Source organism: Micrasema longulum, unplaced genomic scaffold (genome assembly GCF_059751315.1).
Source record: "Micrasema longulum isolate JH-2025_06_02 unplaced genomic scaffold, ASM5975131v1 h1tg000995l, whole genome shotgun sequence".
Lineage (NCBI taxonomy): Eukaryota > Metazoa > Arthropoda > Insecta > Trichoptera > Brachycentridae > Micrasema > Micrasema longulum.
In genome coordinates, this window is record NW_028278183.1 from 205,517 (window position 1) to 226,821 (window position 21,305).

A 21,305-nucleotide genomic window follows, 5' to 3' on the forward strand; every position below is an offset into this window, starting at 1 on the left:
AGTAATATGGTGTTTTCCAGTGCGTTTTCTTCCATTGCTCATAGCGTTGTGTGGAACTATTACGGCAATTCCGAAATCGATAAAATAGTAATATATTGTTTTTGGTTATTCAATTTGCCCTACCTACTCATATTGAAAATGTTTGGTATGTATACTACGGCCAAGGTATGTATAAAAAGCATGAATATGTATTAAAATATATATACATTCCTAAAAGCACATGATCAGATTAAAAAATCTGTAGTCACGAAGCAACTATTACTATGAAACCTTTGTCGTTACTTGAAGATCACTTTCCTTAATACGATTTTCACCTAATTGAGAAAGTTCATCTTTCTCTCTCCAATAATTTTTCTATCTCTCTACTCAAGCGACAGCCTAATGAGCCTGGAGACATTATCATAACATTATACTCAAAGCGACTAGGTGAATCGGCGTAAGTGCCCGAGCAGCGGAATAGAGAAATAGCGTATGCGCCAGAGAACCAGCGATCAGGTCAACCTTTTGAGAATGAGATTATTTGGACGTTGTGTTTTGTGAAGTAATGTTTGTAATATTTGACGTTTGTGTTAGAATTTCGTATCCCCGCCTGCGCGGGACGGATGCGCAGTGTTCGCCGAGTCTCTACCTGTTGTTTCTTCTGAAGCGCGACTCATTGCTTTCTTAACTTTCGTGAAAGAATAATCGAGACACCGCACTTGAGTTCCAACCTTAATCGCGAGCGACCGGTATAACGGATCGATAGTGATCGTCAGTTATCCACTTGTTACGAGTTACTAGTACAGCTATAGGTACTCCCGGGATCGGGAGCTTTCGTAGGAGTGGTGTTTTCATATATATTGGTGAGCGAATAATTTATTTACTATTTTCCAACGATGGTTATACACACGCGTTTAAACAGCATTCTAAACCAGATACGTTGTTAAAAATACATTACTTTATTCCTATGATATATTTCAATTATTAAATTGATGTTTAATTGCGATCGATAGATCGCAATATCTTTATAATTTACTTGCGATCTATTTTATGATAACTTAACGTAATTAAGGGCTGTATGAAATAAATTGATAATAGAGATCAGTGGTGTATATTTCATTACCTCCTTCCATATCCCCTCTTTTGTACCTGCTGACAAGCCTCTAAATAGAGGTTTAGCGGGTCATTCCTTTAAAAAGAAAAATAAAATGTACAAAAATTACACGTAGAGGTACAGCAAAAAAAATTGTCTGCAGGTGAAAGTTATTATTGACTACATTTTTGAAAAAGTAACATAAAGATGTTTTTCTAATTACTCTTTTTTTTATTAAATATAATTCGTTTCGAGAGATTTTTGTTCAAAATGACAATAACGGAAAAAAAAACATATATACCGGTAATTAGAATTTTTATTTTTGTACAGGTGGAGGTGTTAAAAAAATGGATGAATGGGTAAAGTCAGATAAAGTTAATTAATTTATTCATTAATTAACGGTCTATGCCAATAACAACAGTTTACATTAATTAGAAACGCAAAGAAAGTAACAGTAAACGAAAACAACACATGTCCATATTGCGCATATATTGTCGCAAGCAAACCTAAGTAGATGAAAATATACAATCATTATTACGGTTGATAATTCAAATCTACCTAAAATTCACACAGCGCTGCAAATTCGGTGATTTTTAAACTCAGAAACACATCCGTTTTGAATAGCAAATATCAGATTTTTGTCAATGTTTTGTAGTTGTTTTATGATATAATACGTAAGTTTAGCATAGTTAAGTTTTATGATCTGAAAAGTCTCGATTCTTTCAATGCGCATCATAAGCCCGGCATGTATAAAATATCGAAGTTCATTAACCTACTAACATCAATACTTCGATTTTAAATATTTTGCATGGATATTAATTATTTACTTTACATATCTTAAACATGGCAACGTAACTGTTGTACAAAGCAAACAGGAGTATGGCACTTTGTTTTGGTTGTAAGGAATTTATTTTGAAGTGAAATGATGCCAGTTAATATAATAAAAGAGGGCAAAGAACCGGTTGGCGAAGTGTTCAGTATACACAGTATGGAGACCATTACCAACTTGAACAAGTCATGGTAACACTGTGATTTGTTCTCTGCTTTCTCTAATTCACACTTGGCGAAAATTCATTTAACACACACTCTTTTTTTTAAAGGAAAAATATTTCATTTAACTTTCCAGCAACATATTAAAATCATTCGTACGATCGCTTTAATAAACGGGTTAAAAACAAAATAATGGATGATACCACAGTTAAATTGTGTAAACTAAAACGTTTTTTAATTAAATATAAATAATTACTGAAGCCATAGATATTATTCTAAAAACTCCATAGAAAATAAATAAATGACAGGTTTATAGTTTTGCTTCCGAGACAAATTAGAAGTATTTTAATTTTGGAATGTAAAAAAATGAGAATATAGTTGTAGTAGAGCGGGATTCGAATTTATTATTATCGAATCGAATTGTATTTTAATGATAAGTTTAACTGTGAAGAAGGTGAAACCGCGATCACTAAAAACATCAAACACAAAAAATAAAAAGTGTGTTTGTATGTTGAAAAAACTTTTAACATATCCAATATATTTTTATATTAGTTCTGTATAATGCCAAAAAAATGTTTATTCGATTTTTTGCATCTTAGTTAATCTTAATATTGTTTAGGACTAGATTTTCTATAAGGGGAGGGATTAAAATCCCTGGTGATTTTTCAACGATTTGGATTGGTGTTTGGTTATTTTATTTGAATAAAATATTTGTGTTTGTTTGTTGTATTATAACTCTATTCGTCCCAAATCAACACAGGACTTTAGTCCCACGGAATCAACACCTGTTTATTTAATTGAAATTGATCATTAGATAGATGAGATCATAAATAAACTTTTATTTTTTAGAAACAATGCTGCTGTGTATTTTTTCTGAGTTGCAAATATAAACTTGAAATAATTTATGGAATTTTAAATATCTTCATGAACGAAGTTAATACTGACTCACCGTTTGTTATGAATTCACAATCAATTGACACTTAAATAAATATCAAATACTTATAAATGCAAGGGGTATTATACTTAACGAAGGAGTATGTAGGTACGAGTAGTTATATTAAAAATCAAAACCATGATTTCAAATATGAGAATAACAGTCTGTTAGCCTTACTTATAATCCTGGTATAAAGTTATGCCTAGGTACAGTGGTAGAAATTTCTACCATTATGCCCAGGTAAAACTTTATACCAGGTTTATAAGTAGGGCACCACGAGAAATATTATTTTTTCAGGAATAGGTAAATAAATGAACGCTCGTAAAATGATTGCTAATAAAATCACTATTTTTATGTGTACATAATGTTGCGCCATAAATATATTAAAAACAATACTTTTTACTAAGTTTAAATTAAAAATTCAAATAAGAACATCAAACAAAACAGAAAAGCATGTTTTAAATTAACTTTTTTAATCAGTGGATATTATCGATTTTTATGACAATTAAATTAATAACAATGCATATTCTCCCATCTATTGGCTTTTGATAAGTAAAAGAGCTGAGACTCATTTTTTGAGTGAATTATTTTATCTGCATACTAGAAAATACCTGAAAACATTTTTCAACTTAAAAAAAATGAACAGATCAAAGAGTTGAAGAAATATTGATGTTTTTATAAACATTCTGACAAAATTCTAAATGTTACACAGTATTCAAAGTGGACTTTAAACTAGTCAATGACAGGTCATTAATCCTGCTTAGACTTCTACATTCCCTTCTATAAAATGTTGTTCATCTCCATTGTAATAAATATGTTCATCTTAATAACTCCCTAGTTTGTGTAATCCAGTCCTTTGCAATAAACGTTTAGACAGACTGAAAGTATTGTTGATAAAATTATTTATCTTTAAAATTAATATTTTCATGTTAGTATTATAAAAAAAGATAAATATGAATAAATATTTCAAGTATACAAGCATATCATAAAAAAAGAACTGTTCGTTTATAATATCGCAATTTTTAAACAGGTCTATAGTATCTCCGATTTACTATTTAAACGTATTTTTCTTATCCATAACCCTTTTTAAATATTATGACAAGTTTAACATAATATTGTACCTGTAATCCGTAAAACAATAGCGAAACGTTTTTATTTGTTTATTAAGTAATATAAACAAAACGTTTGTGACTCGAACTTATTCGAGTTTTTATATAATATAGAACAGAAAATATTTTTGTTTAAATTATCTGCACATAGGATATAAAGAAAAATATTTTTTATTTTGACTAATATTGTTTGTTTTGAAAAAAATATTAAAATACGGTCAGTACAGATCTGTGTGTGAAATAGAACCAGAATCATGGAAGAGTGATTTTGACTCGATGTCTGCTCTCAGGTAAAATATGTCCGTGAATAAGTCCGTGGGACTGATTACCTTACCTCCTTGCAAAAGATGATGGAAATACGCTGCATTTAGTTTAAAAATGCAGTGCCTCATGAATGACTGGATGTGATGAGGAGAATGATAATAATGTCGATGACTTAGTTATTACATAAAAGTGGCAAAGACACACCAAAAGCCTTGGACATTGCTCAAACTTCCAATGAACCCTTGCTAAAGGGATTCTCTTCCTCCGTTGTAAATATTTTTTAATTTTATTTTTTTGCACACCAACAGGCCAGGAGACCGAATTGCACTTGTGAATTACATCACAGACCACCCAGGCTTCAGAAAAATCACATTTATTTTTTTGTGTTGTCACCGGGAATCGAACCCGGAACCTTCCATGTGTGAGTCAAGCGTCTTGACCGCTACACCACGGAGGTTAATGATTTAAATCTTACCTGTTTTCAAAAGTAAGATTTAAATCATTATTTTTAATTTTCTTAAAACCCTTTTCTTGGTAATGTATCCTATAGGAATCAAACGATCTCATTATTTTTTCATGATTAAAACAACATTCAGTTAAAACCTGTTTACCAAATTTTTTTTCTTGACTACATTATCACATTTTTTAATTATAAAAAAATAATAATAACCCGCTTAGCCTCTACTTAGAGGCTTGTCAGCAGATTGGGAAAGAGAGGATATGTAAGGAGGTTTTGAAAAATACACCAAAACATATTATTTAAAATACACCAATTAAGAAAAAAATCTTTTTTTAAATTTTTTCTTGCAATTGGCGGGAATCAAACCTAGGCAAGTTTCACAGTTACTGCCGTCTAACCAACTGCACCACGACGCCTGTCTATTTACAATAAACTTTGATTTAAAAATTAAAAAAATTGTTTGGGTTTCTAAAGCCTTTTCAACCCTCAAATGTGTAAAACAATATTACTTTAAAAAAGAAAATAAATATTTTATCTTCTTATGGATTACCCAGATATTTAAATTTTGAATACCGTTTTCAGCGAGTTGTAAATAACTGACTATTAAAAAATGGGAATCAAGTTGCGGTAGAGGGGGATTCAAATTATGGACCTCTGATCCATGAGTCCGCAACACTAGCCACGGGACCACAACTCGATTATTTTTATAAAACAGGTGGAGATCACCACCAGATTATCGATACTAGTTTTTTTATTAAACAGATGTGGCAAGGGGTTAATCTATTCCGAGTGGTTTGATAAAACGAACCGCGTTAAATCACGTAGCGTGGGCTCTAGGTCACGGTCATCGCTTTCTTCACGGATTTGTGGCCTTACTACACCTGTACTGAGACACGCTTCGTAAAACCCAGGGCTGTTCAACCCGTAGTACGTGAAAATTAACTGCCAACAAGGAAAACATTGTAACAGTGTTCAGAGAAATATTATAGAATCTGTTTGTGAAAATGCGCAATGGTACACAATTACGCACCTTTGTTGTCTTCGAAGTCCACCAAATACTGCAGATATTGTCTTTTTTTAACAAAGATACTCTTGTTTTAAATTTAGCCAAAGTAGTTTCAGTGAGGATCTTCAGCCATTCGAGAAGTTGGATACAAAAAATGTTTTCTTGCGAGCGTTAAAAATTAGGGGATTAAATTGTATTTCAAAGCTTCTTGAAAATGTACGAAAAAAATCTAAAAACGCACTGCTTTGAACAACGTCACTGGTTCATACCAACCAATGATATGAGAGCTGTGAAGGATATCCGGTTTGCTAACCGTAAACGAACTTATCGGGAGAACTGACAGAAGAATCTCCGACGTCACACGCACACACACACAGTTATTTAAAAAATACAACACTTAAAAAAAATCATAGCGCTGATAATACGATATGTAAAAATATAAATAAAATAATTTTGCTTAGTTGTATGGTAACAAATAAAAAATTAAAAAATACTAAAATTCTTCATTTTAAAGACTATGAGAAGACTGACGTTTCCAAGGAAGAACGCAGTGAAATAAAAATATTGAGATCATCATAATCACCCCCTTTCCATACCCAATGGTGCGTAGGGCACTGTATTTATATACCAACCGAAGGACATCTATCTTTAAAAGAGCTTTCCTTCGTTTTTTTTCGGGTAACCCACTGTACAAATTCAAACCCGCGTATAATCTGTATTACGACTGCTTTTCTTCTCAATGATAATCATGTGTTTTTTATCTCTGATTTTATATTTCAGACACTAATGGTAAAGTTTTATATTTATTATTATGTTTAACCCCATAATTATTTTACAAATGAAAATTGCAACATTTAATTTAATTTATTGCTTTGCAGTGAGAAAGCCAATTTCTTTTCGCCTTCTTTCTACGTTGCCTTTGAGTATTATCCTGATTCCCTCAATCTTTATATTTTTAATTTATTTGATTTTCCCCTCATTACCTTAAAAAAAGTATGGTAAAAAAGCTATTATATAATATAATCTAGTGTTACGTTGCCTAAAAACTTGATCATCTTGGATTGTTTGAATTTAAGAGAAGTTTTATCGGACTTTTAATATAAAAAAGGTTTAATTTCTGGTTGTTAATAAAAACAACATAACTATAAATTTAAAAGTAAGCAAGAAAAAAAATGTTTACGATTGCTGGCGAAATTGCTCTGCACTCGATGGTAAAAGCAGCCCGGGCGTAAAAGGATACAAGAAATTAGACTAACAAAATACCAAAGCTATGTATACTTTCATATTACCTTTTGACTTACGTACGTTCTTCATTCAATTGTTTATTTTAATTGTATGTAAAGATGTACAATAGAAAACTGTTTATTTTATTCAGTTGATGAAATAGCAGCTGTAATTTTTCACTATCGTCAATCAGAGCACTGCGCCTGCTTTACTTGACTGCAGGTACTAAGCAAGTTGATTAAAAACCATAAATACTGTTAGTTCTTTAAGTACGTTTGTTGCTCTTTGCGGTATCTATAATGAAAATGGCCGGAGATAAAAACTTTGAAAATTCTGTCGAAAAAAATGAGCAAATTACGATCTGACTGATGTTGCAACTTTTTTTTGTTAATGGCAAAAATGATACTATCGGTTTATACATACATATATTTACGTACCGTTTTGTAGGTTAATGTTAAAAAATCAATATTGTAATAAAACCAACTGGTCCAAAAAGAAGTTTAAAATTTGGAAAATAGTTTTCAGGCGTTGCCTAGTATGTGAAATAATTCAGTCAGATGGATCTCTTCACAACAATAAAGGTTTCAGCTCTTTTACTTCACTAAAATCAACAAGTGGAAGAATTTAAGAAATATGGATGTTCAAACATAGGCAAAATTGTGGATGATACACAGTGTGTAAAATGGCAACTCAGACCAGCCAATGACAGGTCATAAGCCCCGTAAATGCCTAGACTTTCATTTTCCCTTCTTTAAGGAGTTCTCCATCCCTGTTGTAATTTGTTAATCTTAATGACTCCCGAGGGGGTTTACTCTACAAACATTTTGACAAACTTAAATATTGCATTAAAAATACGTTGCATCTTATAATTATTTTTTTTTATAAGATGCTAACAAAATAATGTATTACAATGATAAACAGCTAGATATATACGATAGTCTTTTATATTCATTGAGTTCTGAGAAGAATTGTGAAAAATAAAAGAATTTTTTTTTAGAATGTACATCCCTATATTTTTATTTGTACTTTGTTAGTGTGACAGTTGTAATATGAGTATCATATTGTTTATAACTTATGCACAGGTTTTTTTACTTTGTTGTATTTTTTGTCACCCACATATTTTTTTGTTTGTTTATCACTGATGTGGGTACTTGCGTATTATTTATTTTTATTTTTGACATTTTATCATTCATATAATTACTGTATTTTAAATATGTGATAAGCCTTATGCGAGTTTAAATAAATAAACAAAAAACCTATCTTTTATTCATTCATGTGATGGGATAAAACTTATGATAATTTTTTTTTTTTACATAAGCACATTCTTTATAGTAATCGATAAGTGTCACGTTTACAAAAAGTAAAGAATGCTATTAATTCTGTAATTTTACTTTCTATTAATTAATTTTAATAATTGGTTTCATTTCGCTCAAAAGCTAGTAGATAATTATACAATTATTTTATTATATCGTAGCTATTCAGGTAAAAGTCACTAACCCTAAAAATTACAGTTTTGAGTTAAATATGCCATTCGAAGCGTAAAATTATGTTCACTGAAGTAATTTAGTTAGAAAAAAGTTTTGTAAATCAGAATGATTTGTTTTATACAACGTGTCTCTATATGTTTATACATTAAAGCATTAAAAAAATCACCAGAAAAGTACTTCTTTTAATAAAAAATAATTTTTAACCACAACTTTACAATAATTATTTCCAATATTTATTTTCTTTCCCTTACCTTGTGTACCTTTTATAGCTTGCATTGTCCAGATTTCAATGTTTATAAAAACACAAGTCACTCAACCAAATTTTAGCCTCGCTGCATTATTAAAAACCTTCTAGATATTTTTTAATGTATAAGAAAGAAAAAGTAAATAGCGGGATTCATTAAAAAGATGAATGAATTGCGTTGTCTACATAAAATCTCCAAAACACAAAACTTAGATTTTTCCTTCATCTCCAAACTTTCAAATTGCGATTTCTCAAAATGATGTTTTTTGAGTTTGTGACTTTTTTGACGGCGACGATACATTAAAGATGCACGATTTTTTAATGCTTGTTTGTTGCGTTTTCCTAACTATTATCTTTTTTTTACAGATTGGTGACTCAAACACAAGTCAGAATGCGGCTCTCCGTCGTGTTCGAGCTTCTCCTCATATTTTTATTCATTGCTTTTGCAGCTTCCAGAAATATTGGTAACTATACTTTCGTAAATTAAAAATTTATTACAAACAAAATGACAATTATTTAACTCTTGTATAATGCTAACTATATGGCTGCGAATCCTGGCACCTTACCAAAACTCAAGACACCAAAATTCTAAGTTTTGATAGTAAGTGCTTAAAGAAAATATTACGTATAAAGTGGTACGATTTCATTACTGTTGTTTTCTTGATTGTGAAGGTTTCTTATTTATCCTACTTAAAAATTTATAATAACTCTAAATTCCGAAAATCCAAGAAAAAAAGCGAGGCTGTTGTAATCATTGCTTTTTAAAAAATATACCTTTGATAAAATTGTTTTAATTTTACTCTAGGTGTAAAACAAATAATATAATACAATTACTATATATCACTCCCTCTCACTTCTGTTTAATGTACTTCATAGTCCTAACGCTCCTATATACCTGCATAAAAAATTCAACGCTTATTTGTTCATGGTTTACCTCTTCGTTCTAATTTCTTTTCGAATTCATATAGTGACTATGCGGCTCGACTGTGGAATCATCTCCCATCAAATATGTTACTATTTTTTTACAGTATCCCTGTTTAAATCACGTCTGAAGAAACATCTCCTTTCTCTTCTTTAATCTCTTCTCCTTTCCCCTTTCCTCTTTTTTCCTTTTTCCTATTGAGTAATAGTATTTATTTAAGGTAATTTATAAACTAATACGTTTATTTATATTTTAATATATCTTTAGCTTTTAAATCATTATTTTCTATTGAATATGTTTTGTAACTTGAATTATAAAAATACTACTATTTTTTTATTGGTAACTAACTAACTAACTAACCATCACGCCATTTCCCCGGAGGGGTAGGCAGAGAGGATAGAACGCCACACCACTCTGTCCTGGCACACTTCCTTTGCTTCCTTCACATTCATACATCTTCTCATGCACGCACGTCGATTATTCCGACTTTTCACATGACCACTTTCAAGAATTTGTTGTACTTGATCATGCCATGTCTTTATTTATTTATTTTTATTTTATTTTATTTAGAAAACATACAGTCATACAAAATAAGTACTAAAAACAACAATTTTTTAACATAAAAAGACCAATTAAGTTTTTATAAATTAAAAAGATATAAACATTAAATGTGACAAAAAATAAAAAATAAATAAGAATTTTAAGTGAAAAAAGGATAATTGTTGACATTTGCGTTTTCCATGGAGGTAATAAATTAAAATAAATAAAAATACCGAATGCACACTCCGAGCCATCCACGCACACACATATAAAACATACACAAACATATACATTACATGCGGCACATATACATAGAATAAACCACTCAAGATGTACATTCAGCAACTATCCCAAATAATCGACCCCATGAAGAAATTTTCTGTACAAATGCAACGTGCAGTTAAAAATGTCTACATCAATACTGAGTCCGTTATAATTTCGGCCTTTCTCGGCCTTCCTCGACTTCTACAACCAGACACATTCGCATCATAAATCTTTTTAGCCGTTCTTTCATCATTCATTCGCTCCACATGACCGAACCATCCTTTCTTAATTTTGTCGATAAAAAGATTTGTCGAAAAGACCTTTCTTAATTTTGTCGATAATGCTTAACTCAGCCTTGCATTCTGCTCTAATTTCGACATTAGGGCACCTATCATACATTGTTTTTCCGCACATTCGCCTGAGGGATCGCATTTCAACAGCATTCAGTCTACTTTCGTCCCTTTTTTTCCAACTCCATGCTTCGCTTCCATACATTAGGGTTGGTACCAGAACTCCATTATGAACTGCTAATTTAGCCTCTTGCGATAGACACTTATTTGCTACGACAGACTTTAAGGCACCATTAACTCTGTTACCGGCACTAACCCTCCTTTCAATATCCTTGTCCATATTTCCATCTCTAGTAAACATACTACCCAGATATACAAATTCTTCTTATTGGTTGTTGGAAGAAATTGCCATTTGGCAATAAGCCCGCCAATGTACAAATAACATTATGTACAAAAGTTAAATAAATAAAAAATTATGACCAGAATAAAAAACCTTACTTTTAAAAAAAAAATGTAAAGCGAAACTTCATAATACAAAACACATTATTTAAAACACTAATTGTGGCGGATGTTGAGTTAAGCGTCATCAAAATATTTTCGTATTCGCCTACAAAGGTAGCGTTACATCTTACCCATTTATTTAATAGTTGATTTTAGTTATTTACTTTCATTTTAGATGACAGAAGTCTAGGAGAAGCGAGGAAGTCAGTGGCAGCCAAAAGGGTGGTAACGAGACAGGAAAGTGCAATCAACAAATATTGCAACTGCACAGAGAGTTTATGTGACTGTTGCAGAGAATTCAGAGTGCCCGTTCTCAATATCAATGGACCAGGTTTGTTTATTTGATTTTGAAAAATCCGCATTCGCCTACCTTTTGCATCAAGTGAGCGTCTAATTTAGACTCTCAGCAAAGTATCCTTAAAGCTACACAAGCTTTTATTTAAAGGAAGGCTCTAGTAGATTCGCGGTGAAAATAAAATACTAGTAAAATAAGCTGGAACATTTTATAGATAAAATAGATTAAATCGGGATCATTTGTTTGAAAATTTTATTACCGAAGTCGCCAGTTGAATAATCATATTTTTACATAATATGCGTTTTGCAGATTATTAATATTTGTGTTTTATGAGATATTACAGAAACAGAAATTACCACAAATTTTTAATTTCTGCAAAAATTACAATTTATTTCCAACAAGAATTTTTCCTTAAGAACTTTATTACATTACTTCGTTTATACAAATAATAAAACATTTGATTTTTTTGTTAAAGTACCTAGAGTAGGCGAACGAAGAATGCAGAGTTGTGTGTGAAAAACCCTGAGCGAGTGTTTTAGACTCGATGGCTATTCACAGGTAAAAATCCTTAAAAAGGAAATCGTGTGGGAACAAGTCTGCCATGTACTCGTCGCCTACCATGCTTGAGGTCCAAGGTTCGATTTTTAGTAGGGTTAACGTGAAAAATTAGCTTAAAAGGTGGTTTAACACTGCAATAATTTACTCTCCTTAGACTGGTACCTGGATCGAAAGACTGATCACCTTACTTTCATACAACGGATGATAAAGGTACCGATGATAGTGCCCTATGCACCATCAGGTTCAGGTAGGGTTGTGATGATAATGAACTTAGTGTAAACCATATTTAATTGTTACCTTATCATATTATTACATCCGAAACATTACAATCAGACCACACTTAACTTGCTTACGGAAAAAAAAAATTATGAATAAAAAAAAATATCGACATTCAAACAGAAGGTTAAGAAACATGTATTAAACAACCTATAAATTAAATATACTAATATGTACATTATTATTAGAATACACGTAATATTTATTGTCATTTTTTTAATTCAAAAAATAAATAAATAAGAAAATGATTATGCGTGTCGGCCCCTATTTTGAGATTCAAAATAAATAATAAAAACTCCTATATTCGTACGTATTTTTGACCAGTCTTTTTGTTTTAATTTATGATGCATTTTTTGTTTTTTTATAGGTTGTGCTAAACTTCAATATGTCTCCGACGATAGCAGTCTCTCAGTATCTCTGAGCTTTGCTGACAGAATCATTGCCAAACAAAATTTATCTGGTAAGTTTTTTTGTATTCATTGAGCAATAAAATAGATGTTCCCAAAGGTATGCAATTGTACAACCTTTCCACTTGTAGTATGACTCAAAACCTTTTTTTGTTAATAAAATGTCATTTGTACTTACAAAATGCATTTTAAAAGTATTTGTAAAGTCGACTGTAACCTCAATAAATTACGAATGTTATTTGTTATTTTTTTAATTAATTTTAAAACTTATATTTAAAAAAAATTGTTTTATGAAAATGGAATATGTTTTTCTTTTTTGTTATATCATAAAATTGGCTCTGCACTATTTAGCAATTTTACTTTTCATTCATATTCAAAATAATAATTATCGTTCATTAAATAATATTAGTCAAAGCATTTCAACAGTTTTGCAAAATCTGACTAAATTAAACAGTCAAAAATGTAGTTAATTCAAATTTAAATTCTTCCGATATTGATGAAGATCTTCTTACATTCTAGGAAAGAAACCTCGTCCAGTGTGCATGCCTCTCCCAGGCGGGTTCTCTAAGTTCTGTGGCCGCGTGTACAACATTGGACGTGTTTCTGAGGATTTCAAGGCCTGCCTCGGTCTAGAGCTCCAGTCAGACAGCCAAGTGGAAGCTGCTGTCAGGATCTCCTGCTTCACATTTGGTCCTCGGGGTGTCAGCTTAGCCCCTGCTGAGGCCCTGCCCCTGGCCGCAGAGCAGGCCGAGGATGATGATGATGATGACGATGATGACGATGACGACGACGATGATGATGATGATGATTTCGGAATCGGAGGCGTTGTTGGAGACGATGACGACGATGATGATGATGATGACGATGATGGTAAATATAACATTGTGTTACTTTAAATAAACATCATAAATTTATATTTATTTTAAAAAAATATACCATAAATACAAGCGAGATACTAATAAAGTTCTAAGCCGGACTTTTAATTTCGAAAACCACTAATATTCATAAATTGTATATGTAACTACCTATGAATACCTTGTAGCAAAAAATATTTTTGCTAGAAGTTTTCAAAAATAGCTTATTGATTTGGATGGAAAAACGCATTTCCTAACTGAAAAAAATATTTATTTAGTTTTATATCTTAATTAAATTAAGCACTTAATATATTTTTTTATTTCACAGATGATGACGATGAAGAAGATGACCCATTAGATTCAGCGGACTCTGGTGACTACACCGGATTTAGCATCTTAGACGGTCTTTTTGGATCAGAATCAACAGACAGTAAACCCAATAAAAAGAAGCCTACAACAGTCCAACAAGTAGCGAAACCATCTGTGTCTAAACCAGCTGCCGCCAAACCTCCCAAAAAAATCGTACAAAAACCAAAACCCGCTCAACCTTCAGTAAACACGGAACCAGTAGTTATTGCAACTGAACAAGTACTATCTACAGACGCCTCAATAGCCCCGATTTCAATGATAAGCGATGTACCCAAGCCACTTGCACCTCTAAAGAGCTCCTTGCATCTACTACATACATCAGCTTTGCTGGATCTTACCAACAAACCTAATGAACAAAATGAACTAGGAGTTCCAAGCTCAGTTCTGATTGCTAATGATAATGTTGCCTCTCAAGAAATTTCCCTTCAAAAAGTTCCGTTAATCAGCGCCATTAATCGCCCTAGACCCGAATCAGCTTTATCTGGACCTGAACCAGACTCAGTTACACCCATACAAGATCCTGGCATTCAGTCATCTATTTCTTATATTACAGGTCAATTATCTGAAGTGCCAGTGACAACCATTATTTCCAGCACCAAACCTATTTCTAGCATTGTAAGCAATACACCAAAATCAGTAACTGAGAGTAGCTCTGTAAACGCAAATGTTCCATCGGTTGCAGAAAAACCAACTGTTCAACAAAATAATGGCGATGACGACGATGAGGAAGATGGCGGAGTCGAAATTGTGCAAGCTTTCGCGGATGACGAAGACAAACCCGCGGAGGAAAACACCGCTGAAGATGAAGATGCAGATGACTCAACCGAGGACGGTGCTGATAGTGAAGATGATGAAAAGGATGATGACGATGAAAAAGATGAAGATGATGAAAAGGATGATGACGATGATGACGAAAAAGATGACGACGACGATGACGATGATGATGACGATGATGACACTGATGAAAACAGCAGTTCAACAGAAAACGTTTCTACTCAAGCAAACAAAGATAAGAAAAAGAAAAAGAAAGACGAAGATGATGATGATGACGATATTTTAGGGATCGGTGGAGCTATAAGCGAAACGCTTGGTTTGAATTCAGGAGAGAAAAAGAAGAAAAATAAGAAAGAATCATCCACCGCCAGTGGGATAAAGAAAAAAGATGAAGTTGATATTATAGGGACGATTTCAGACACATTAGGATTCGGAAGATTTGGTTTCAGAAATAGGGCTAGACAAAATAGAATGACGAAGTTTGATAAAATCAATTAACCCAACAAATAAAAACAAACTAGGTTGAATAACAATGATGTAAGACTTTAGTAACATAATATTTATTTATTTATTAATCTCCGATTGAGGATATTTATTTGATATGTCTGCGCTCATCTTTTGACTGTAAATATTTTGTCAAAGGTGTATTAGTATTTGAAAGATGATTGAATGCTAATGTACAATTTTAAATTAAATAAAAGAATTACGAAATAAGCGTTCTGAGTTTTATTTACTGGAAACAATAAAATGTACAATAATATTAAAAATAACAATTTGAATAGTTCCCACTCCTCTTTACTAAGCGTGTCATTATGGTGGTTGTAAACAAATAATGTGATTATTATTTAGGGACCTTTATATGTAGTGCTCTTATTTTTAGACATTAATTTGCGAACGATCCACGCTACATATCATATAAGTGCATGTTAAAATTAGGTTGCATTACTAATACTGTTATATATTTTTTTTTATTTTAATTTATCATGGCTTTTACCATTCTTGGTCATACTAGCCAGAAACAAACAGTATGTACAAATGTTAAGTGGAAGCAAAGCAATATTACAGACAAGGAAGAAAAAACAGATAAACCATAAACAACTTTAATTAAAATTAAAATAACAACAATTGGAAATAATTCAAAAATCGCGATAATAATACTCATTATTAAAAAAACACCCAAAACTTTGATAATACATATTTTACAACAAAAATATAGGATGAAAAATTATTTGAAATAGGTATACTATTCTAGAGATAAAGATAATTTATAAGAACTTATTTGTATTTACATAATAAGAGCTTCAAATATTCAGATACAACAATAATTATTTGCTGGATTATATTTTACAATTTTGAAAGGTGTTACAGACAAAGAAATTATTAACAAGAAATTATTTAAAATCATTAAGATCCATATATACAACAAATAAAATGATATTCTTATGGGCCAAGTCTTTTTCAGAACTGAATTCAAATTAAGAAGTTAATGAAATGAAAAATGAAGCACCTTTGTTTTATTAACATATTACACAAAATTTATATTTATAAAACTTTATACTGAATGATTTTGGTGAACCGCTTATGTTAACCATTCTTAGTTAAATAATTATAAAGCTGGTTGGTTAATCGGTTAGTTTAATTTAACTTTTCGTAATAAATCATCAGGTGCTTTCTTAAAAGTAGGCAGCTTTAAGGATTTGATCGATAAATTGTATGAAAAAACTAACTTTTGTGCGATCTACTTCATTTTGCAGAATTTTCCGCACATCACAGCTTTGAAAATGTCGGGCTCAATTATTACTCTATCAGTTCATAAATCATATGCACGAAACATAGAAAGTTATTTAGTAGTTTAACTAACGAAATGATAACAACATATTAGTTCTTAAACTGTTGTATTATTTTATTTACGGGGTATCAAATAACGAAATCATTTTTGACATCATTACACATTAATCAAGTAAACGTGGTGTAAAATAAACCAGTAAAAAATGACAAGGCAAAACTGATAATTCAGAAAATATTACATAAAAAATAATTGGAAATACATGTAACAGATATATTTTTTTAGTAACCCTTAATCGGAAACGAAATTCCATGCCTTAACATATTTTTAGAAAACATGTCTTGCTTATAAAAAGCTCAACGAATTAATAGTAGATTAAAGCAATTACAGGTGGTTACAGTTATTTTCGTAACCACTTTTCCCCAAAGGAGAAAGGAACTATAATGGATTACATATTCGATTTATAATCTTCCAGTTTCCGTTGAATGGTGGTCTCCAATTGATGAAGATCAAAATATTTAAATATTGGAGGGGATAGAACAGTGTTTCGAAAGCTGGGGGAAAACTTTTATAAAGCCACGAATATTAAAACTAACAATATTTTTCTTAAATCCGTCCACCATTGCCGACGTACTCGTTCATAAAAAGTCGTGACTTGCATTGGATTCTTAATTTATTGGGTGAATTGAAACTGGTTTGTATTGATGTCGGCCGAATTCGGGATTTGACAATGATTTAATGTTGCCGTGGCGGGCGTCAATAACCTAGTAACTTCGGGGTTAACGAAATTTCGGACCAAATTGCAAACGCGCTGAATTGAGTGAACACAGTGACCCAACGGAAGGCAGGTTAAGAAGAAGATCCAGAATAATGTGGCTTAAATATGTGTTCACACTTTGTTCATTAATCATTGTTTTGAGTGAAAATGTGGTATTTACTCGAGGGAAAACTGCGCCAGGTGAGAACTATTCTGTTGTTGCATATTCTTATTTAACCGACGAATGAACATTATTCAATTTTGTACTTTGTAATTGTTGAAAAACGCCAAAGACGAATATTTTTAGAATTATGAAGTGAGGTCAATGTTGTGTTGACACATCAATTGAATATATTATTCAGCTTATCTATCAACTTATTACAAATATAATTTCTGTCAAACTCGCATTAAACTTTAATAGATTGATAGTACACTTCGTGTGTACGAAAAACATTACGATTCTATAAAAAAAATACTTATTTTGAAATTGTGACTAGGAACAACACTGTTAACTTATTTATATTTCAGAATTTAGTGTCACCTACTCCAGTAAGAATTTTGTGCAAATTCATATTCCTTTAACAATGTGGAATAATCTTGTTAAAAGATCGGCTTCCGCTAAGATATCATATAAGTTAAAATCTGAATTATCAGATAAAAACAAACTGCTGGCAAAGAAAAAAGTGTCGACAAAACAAAACGCGTTAAGTCAATCAAATGCAGCCACAACACCACCAGAATTATTGCTAACAGACAACAAGCCGGTTAATGAAATAACTCTCGAAATTTACAGTCCTGATTCAATATCTGACGCGGTTCAAGTCATTACCGAAGTTGAAACTTCTAGTGACGCTGTCGAAAATATAGCAGAAGAGACCATTGATTCTGGTGTGAAACCAACGTTACAGATAGCTAACACAGTTGATAAGCCGCCTCTTGAAGGGAGTGTAGCATCAGATAGTATAGTGGCACCGGCAGTGGAAGAAGCGATTCAAGAAAGTCCCATAGTGGCAGCAGCTCCCGTTATCCCTGAAGAAGTGAGTGTTGATCCAGTGATGGTTGTAGTGAACAGTTCTAGAGCCCCCTGTTCATGTGCCATGGCAAAGTGTACCTGTTGTGTGACAGTTATAAGTCAAAAAGGGTGCGCCAATGTCAAGTTCCTGCCAGAAGAATTCGCTTTCGAAATGGACATGACGATGAATGGAGACCTTGTTACCCGGAGGAAGTTGCCAAGTAGGTTATATTTAAAAAAACATGAAGTTTACAATATGCATTAAGAAAGTAATTACTTGGATTAAGGATTGGTGTTGGATAGAATTTTAATATATTTTGGAATACACTTTGAATCTGTTCAAAAATAAAGCAACCATTATCCTCAAATTATCAAGTCAGATAAAAAATATAAAATGTTTTTGAGCGTGTCAAACATTGTATTTTAAAATAATAAATATCAACCTCTGAATCAGAAAAGTATAGTTATTGGTATATACAAGGTCTGTAGCATAATTTATCAATAATTTAGTACCGCGTACATTGTTACATAAAATAATTATGATTACGAAAATGTCTTTGTACCTATACAAATTTGATAATTTTTAGTGCTGTGAATATTTTGAAACTCCTCTAACGTCTGTTTACTTTATTTCCAGTAAATGATCCTCCGCCGCTATGTTTCAATCCTCGTCGTGCTCCCTTTATGGAACTCTGTGCCCAAATTAACAATATCCACTTCAAGAAACAAAATGTACACATGTGTATTGACATAGATGCCAACATTGGAGGGTTTGATCTGTTCTCCTGGAATTATAACTGTTTAAAGTAAGAAGCAGTTCATTAATAAATTATATTTAATATACTGTACATACTATTTTATGGTTTGTTTGTTCTGACAAGAACGTATTGTCGTTTAATTCATCTGAAAATGTTTCTTTCAATCTGAAATTTCTTAAAATCAATTGATACACGGGTATTTTAATAGAATGGAAAATTTAAGGGATACCGAATAAAACTGCATACTTTTTAATTTTTTTTATTATTAATAATAAAATATATAATACAAAATGTATCTACATATTATACTCCCAGAGCTGGTATTCCAAACGAAATTTTAGCGCGGTGTAGCGCGTTTTTACGTACTGAATACGCATTATAGCGCGCTGTAAACGCGTTCGGAATACCAGCCCAGGAGTTATTAAAGAAACTCATTTGGGACCGTACGTAAGAAAAAACATTTTTTTGACAATACATAATATCAAACAAATTAATACATCCGAAATAAAAAAAAAACATTATTGTATAAGAAACATAAAACACCATCTTATATAAACTACATTAATAATTATAACTATCAAAAAGATTTAAGAAATATTTTTTAATGAGGAACTTCAGCCCTACGGGAAATTGGATACAAAAAATGTTTTCTTGAGCGGGGTAAAAATTAGAGCATTAAATTGTACGGCAAAGTTTCTTGAAAATATACGGAAAAAATAATAAAAAATATTTCAATAAAAACGCACTACTTACAATGACGTCACTGGTTCATACGAATCAACCTATGATCTGAGAGATATGGAAGATATCCGGTCTGCTTGTCGTTTCTGGACCAATGGGAAGAGCTGAATGAGAATAAACGGAAATGAACATCTGACATGAGTTATTTCAAAAATTCAAAACTTTAAAAAATCGTAGCGCTGAAAATATTTTTTAATTTGTAATTTTGAATTCCCGAAAAACTCTCATTCCATTGGCCACGCCCCCAATACGTCCCGATTCACGTTAATTTGTTCCTGGAAATTCAAATTGCTTTAGAACATTGTCACGAATCTTGACGTTACAACTATCAAGGCCAAATATGTCGCCTTTTTCTAGTGACGTATTTAAAAATAATTTCTTCTCTAAATTTATGGATGAAAACATTTCTCCATAATATCCATATTGATTTTTAAAATACAATTGATTATTCTAAATCCATTTCAAATATTTTTATCGGTATTCGTAGTACGTGGTCACGTGATATTTCCCTATTTTCAATGTTTTGTTTTTGATGTTACAGGTTTGGTAACCAGGGATTGCTGAGCGGTCTAAATCCAGATAAAGTGACTCGGAAACCCATTCCGGGGTTAAATCTCGGGGGGAATGATGATGATGACGGTGGATTCTTCGGACTCTTTGGAGATGGAGATGACGACGACGGGGGTGTCCTAGATCTGTTCGACGGTGATGACTACTGACTGTAATACGATTTTAGAAATGAGAAAATAAATTATTTATTGATTATATATTTATCAAATTGTTTTTCTTTTACTTGCCATCAACATAATGCAAATGGTAGGTACCGGCATATATAAATCTGTATGCGAGAGGTGAACTTTTTAATGAGCGACTTTAAAGTAAATTTGTTTTCAATTAAATTTTAATTTTCATATTTTTTAATGCCGTAATATTTCCTTTTCAGTTTTTGATTTTTTTTATTGCTCAAAATAGAGATATATCTGTTTACCCCAAAATGCAACATCAAATGTTGTACGGGAAAACAAAAGTAAATTCCAAGGATTTTTTCTCCAGATTAGAAAAAAAACTGTCATTTGTAATTAATAAACAGTAATCGTTTTTTATTCAAAATATAAATATTTTTATAGTTACTGCTTTTTACCTTGTAATAGAGGGCAAAAAATTTGGTTTCGGCACAGTAATAACTCAATTTCAACATATTTAAAGTTACCATAGTTTCCCTCTCCCATACAAAAATATATGATCAGCCTGACGCTTCCTGTGCAAATCAAAGTTTTGTATCGAAATTATTCTTTTTGTTTATTCATTTTACAAGTTAGTTGTTTACAGATATTTCAAAAAAGAAAGTGCTCTCAAATTGTAAAGACAGAGTGATGTTACTATCTATACTCATTGGCTACTTGGCTACCCC

The 21,305-nt window shown here is 31.7% G+C and overlaps 2 protein-coding genes across 2 annotated transcripts; both read left to right on the forward strand.

Moving 5' to 3' along the window:
* Positions 1-359: 359 nt before the first annotated feature.
* On the forward strand, positions 360-15,555 carry LOC148277679 (uncharacterized). Its single transcript, XM_088232549.1, has 6 exons — positions 360-842; positions 9,157-9,254; positions 11,483-11,638; positions 12,804-12,896; positions 13,363-13,713; positions 14,026-15,555. Exons 2-6 carry the CDS (start codon positions 9,182-9,184, stop codon positions 15,336-15,338), a joined length of 1,986 nt encoding a protein of 661 aa, XP_088088675.1. The 5' UTR covers positions 360-842; positions 9,157-9,181; the 3' UTR covers positions 15,339-15,555.
* A 1,649-nt stretch (positions 15,556-17,204) lies between these two features.
* Positions 17,205-20,667, forward strand: LOC148277680 (uncharacterized). The gene is made up of 4 exons (XM_088232557.1): positions 17,205-17,584; positions 17,912-18,616; positions 19,033-19,201; positions 20,436-20,667. The coding sequence occupies exons 1-4, from the start codon at positions 17,497-17,499 to the stop codon at positions 20,611-20,613; spliced, it is 1,140 nt and encodes a 379-aa protein (XP_088088683.1). The 5' UTR covers positions 17,205-17,496; the 3' UTR covers positions 20,614-20,667.
* Positions 20,668-21,305: the final 638 nt, after the last annotated feature.

Excerpts from the sequence above, each read along its gene's own strand:
- LOC148277679 (XM_088232549.1), top strand. The coding sequence starts at position 9,182 with ATGCGGCTCTCCGTCGTGTTCGAGCTTCTCCTCATATTTTTATTCATT. Across the intron at positions 9,255-11,482 it reads TGCAGCTTCCAGAAATATTG|ATGACAGAAGTCTAGGAGAA; the intron begins GTAACTATACTT and ends CTTTCATTTTAG. Across the intron at positions 11,639-12,803 it reads TCTCAATATCAATGGACCAG|GTTGTGCTAAACTTCAATAT; the intron begins GTTTGTTTATTT and ends GTTTTTTTATAG.
- LOC148277680 (XM_088232557.1), top strand. The coding sequence starts at position 17,497 with ATGTGGCTTAAATATGTGTTCACACTTTGTTCATTAATCATTGTTTTG. Across the intron at positions 17,585-17,911 it reads TCGAGGGAAAACTGCGCCAG|AATTTAGTGTCACCTACTCC; the intron begins GTGAGAACTATT and ends TTTATATTTCAG. Across the intron at positions 18,617-19,032 it reads TACCCGGAGGAAGTTGCCAA|TAAATGATCCTCCGCCGCTA; the intron begins GTAGGTTATATT and ends CTTTATTTCCAG.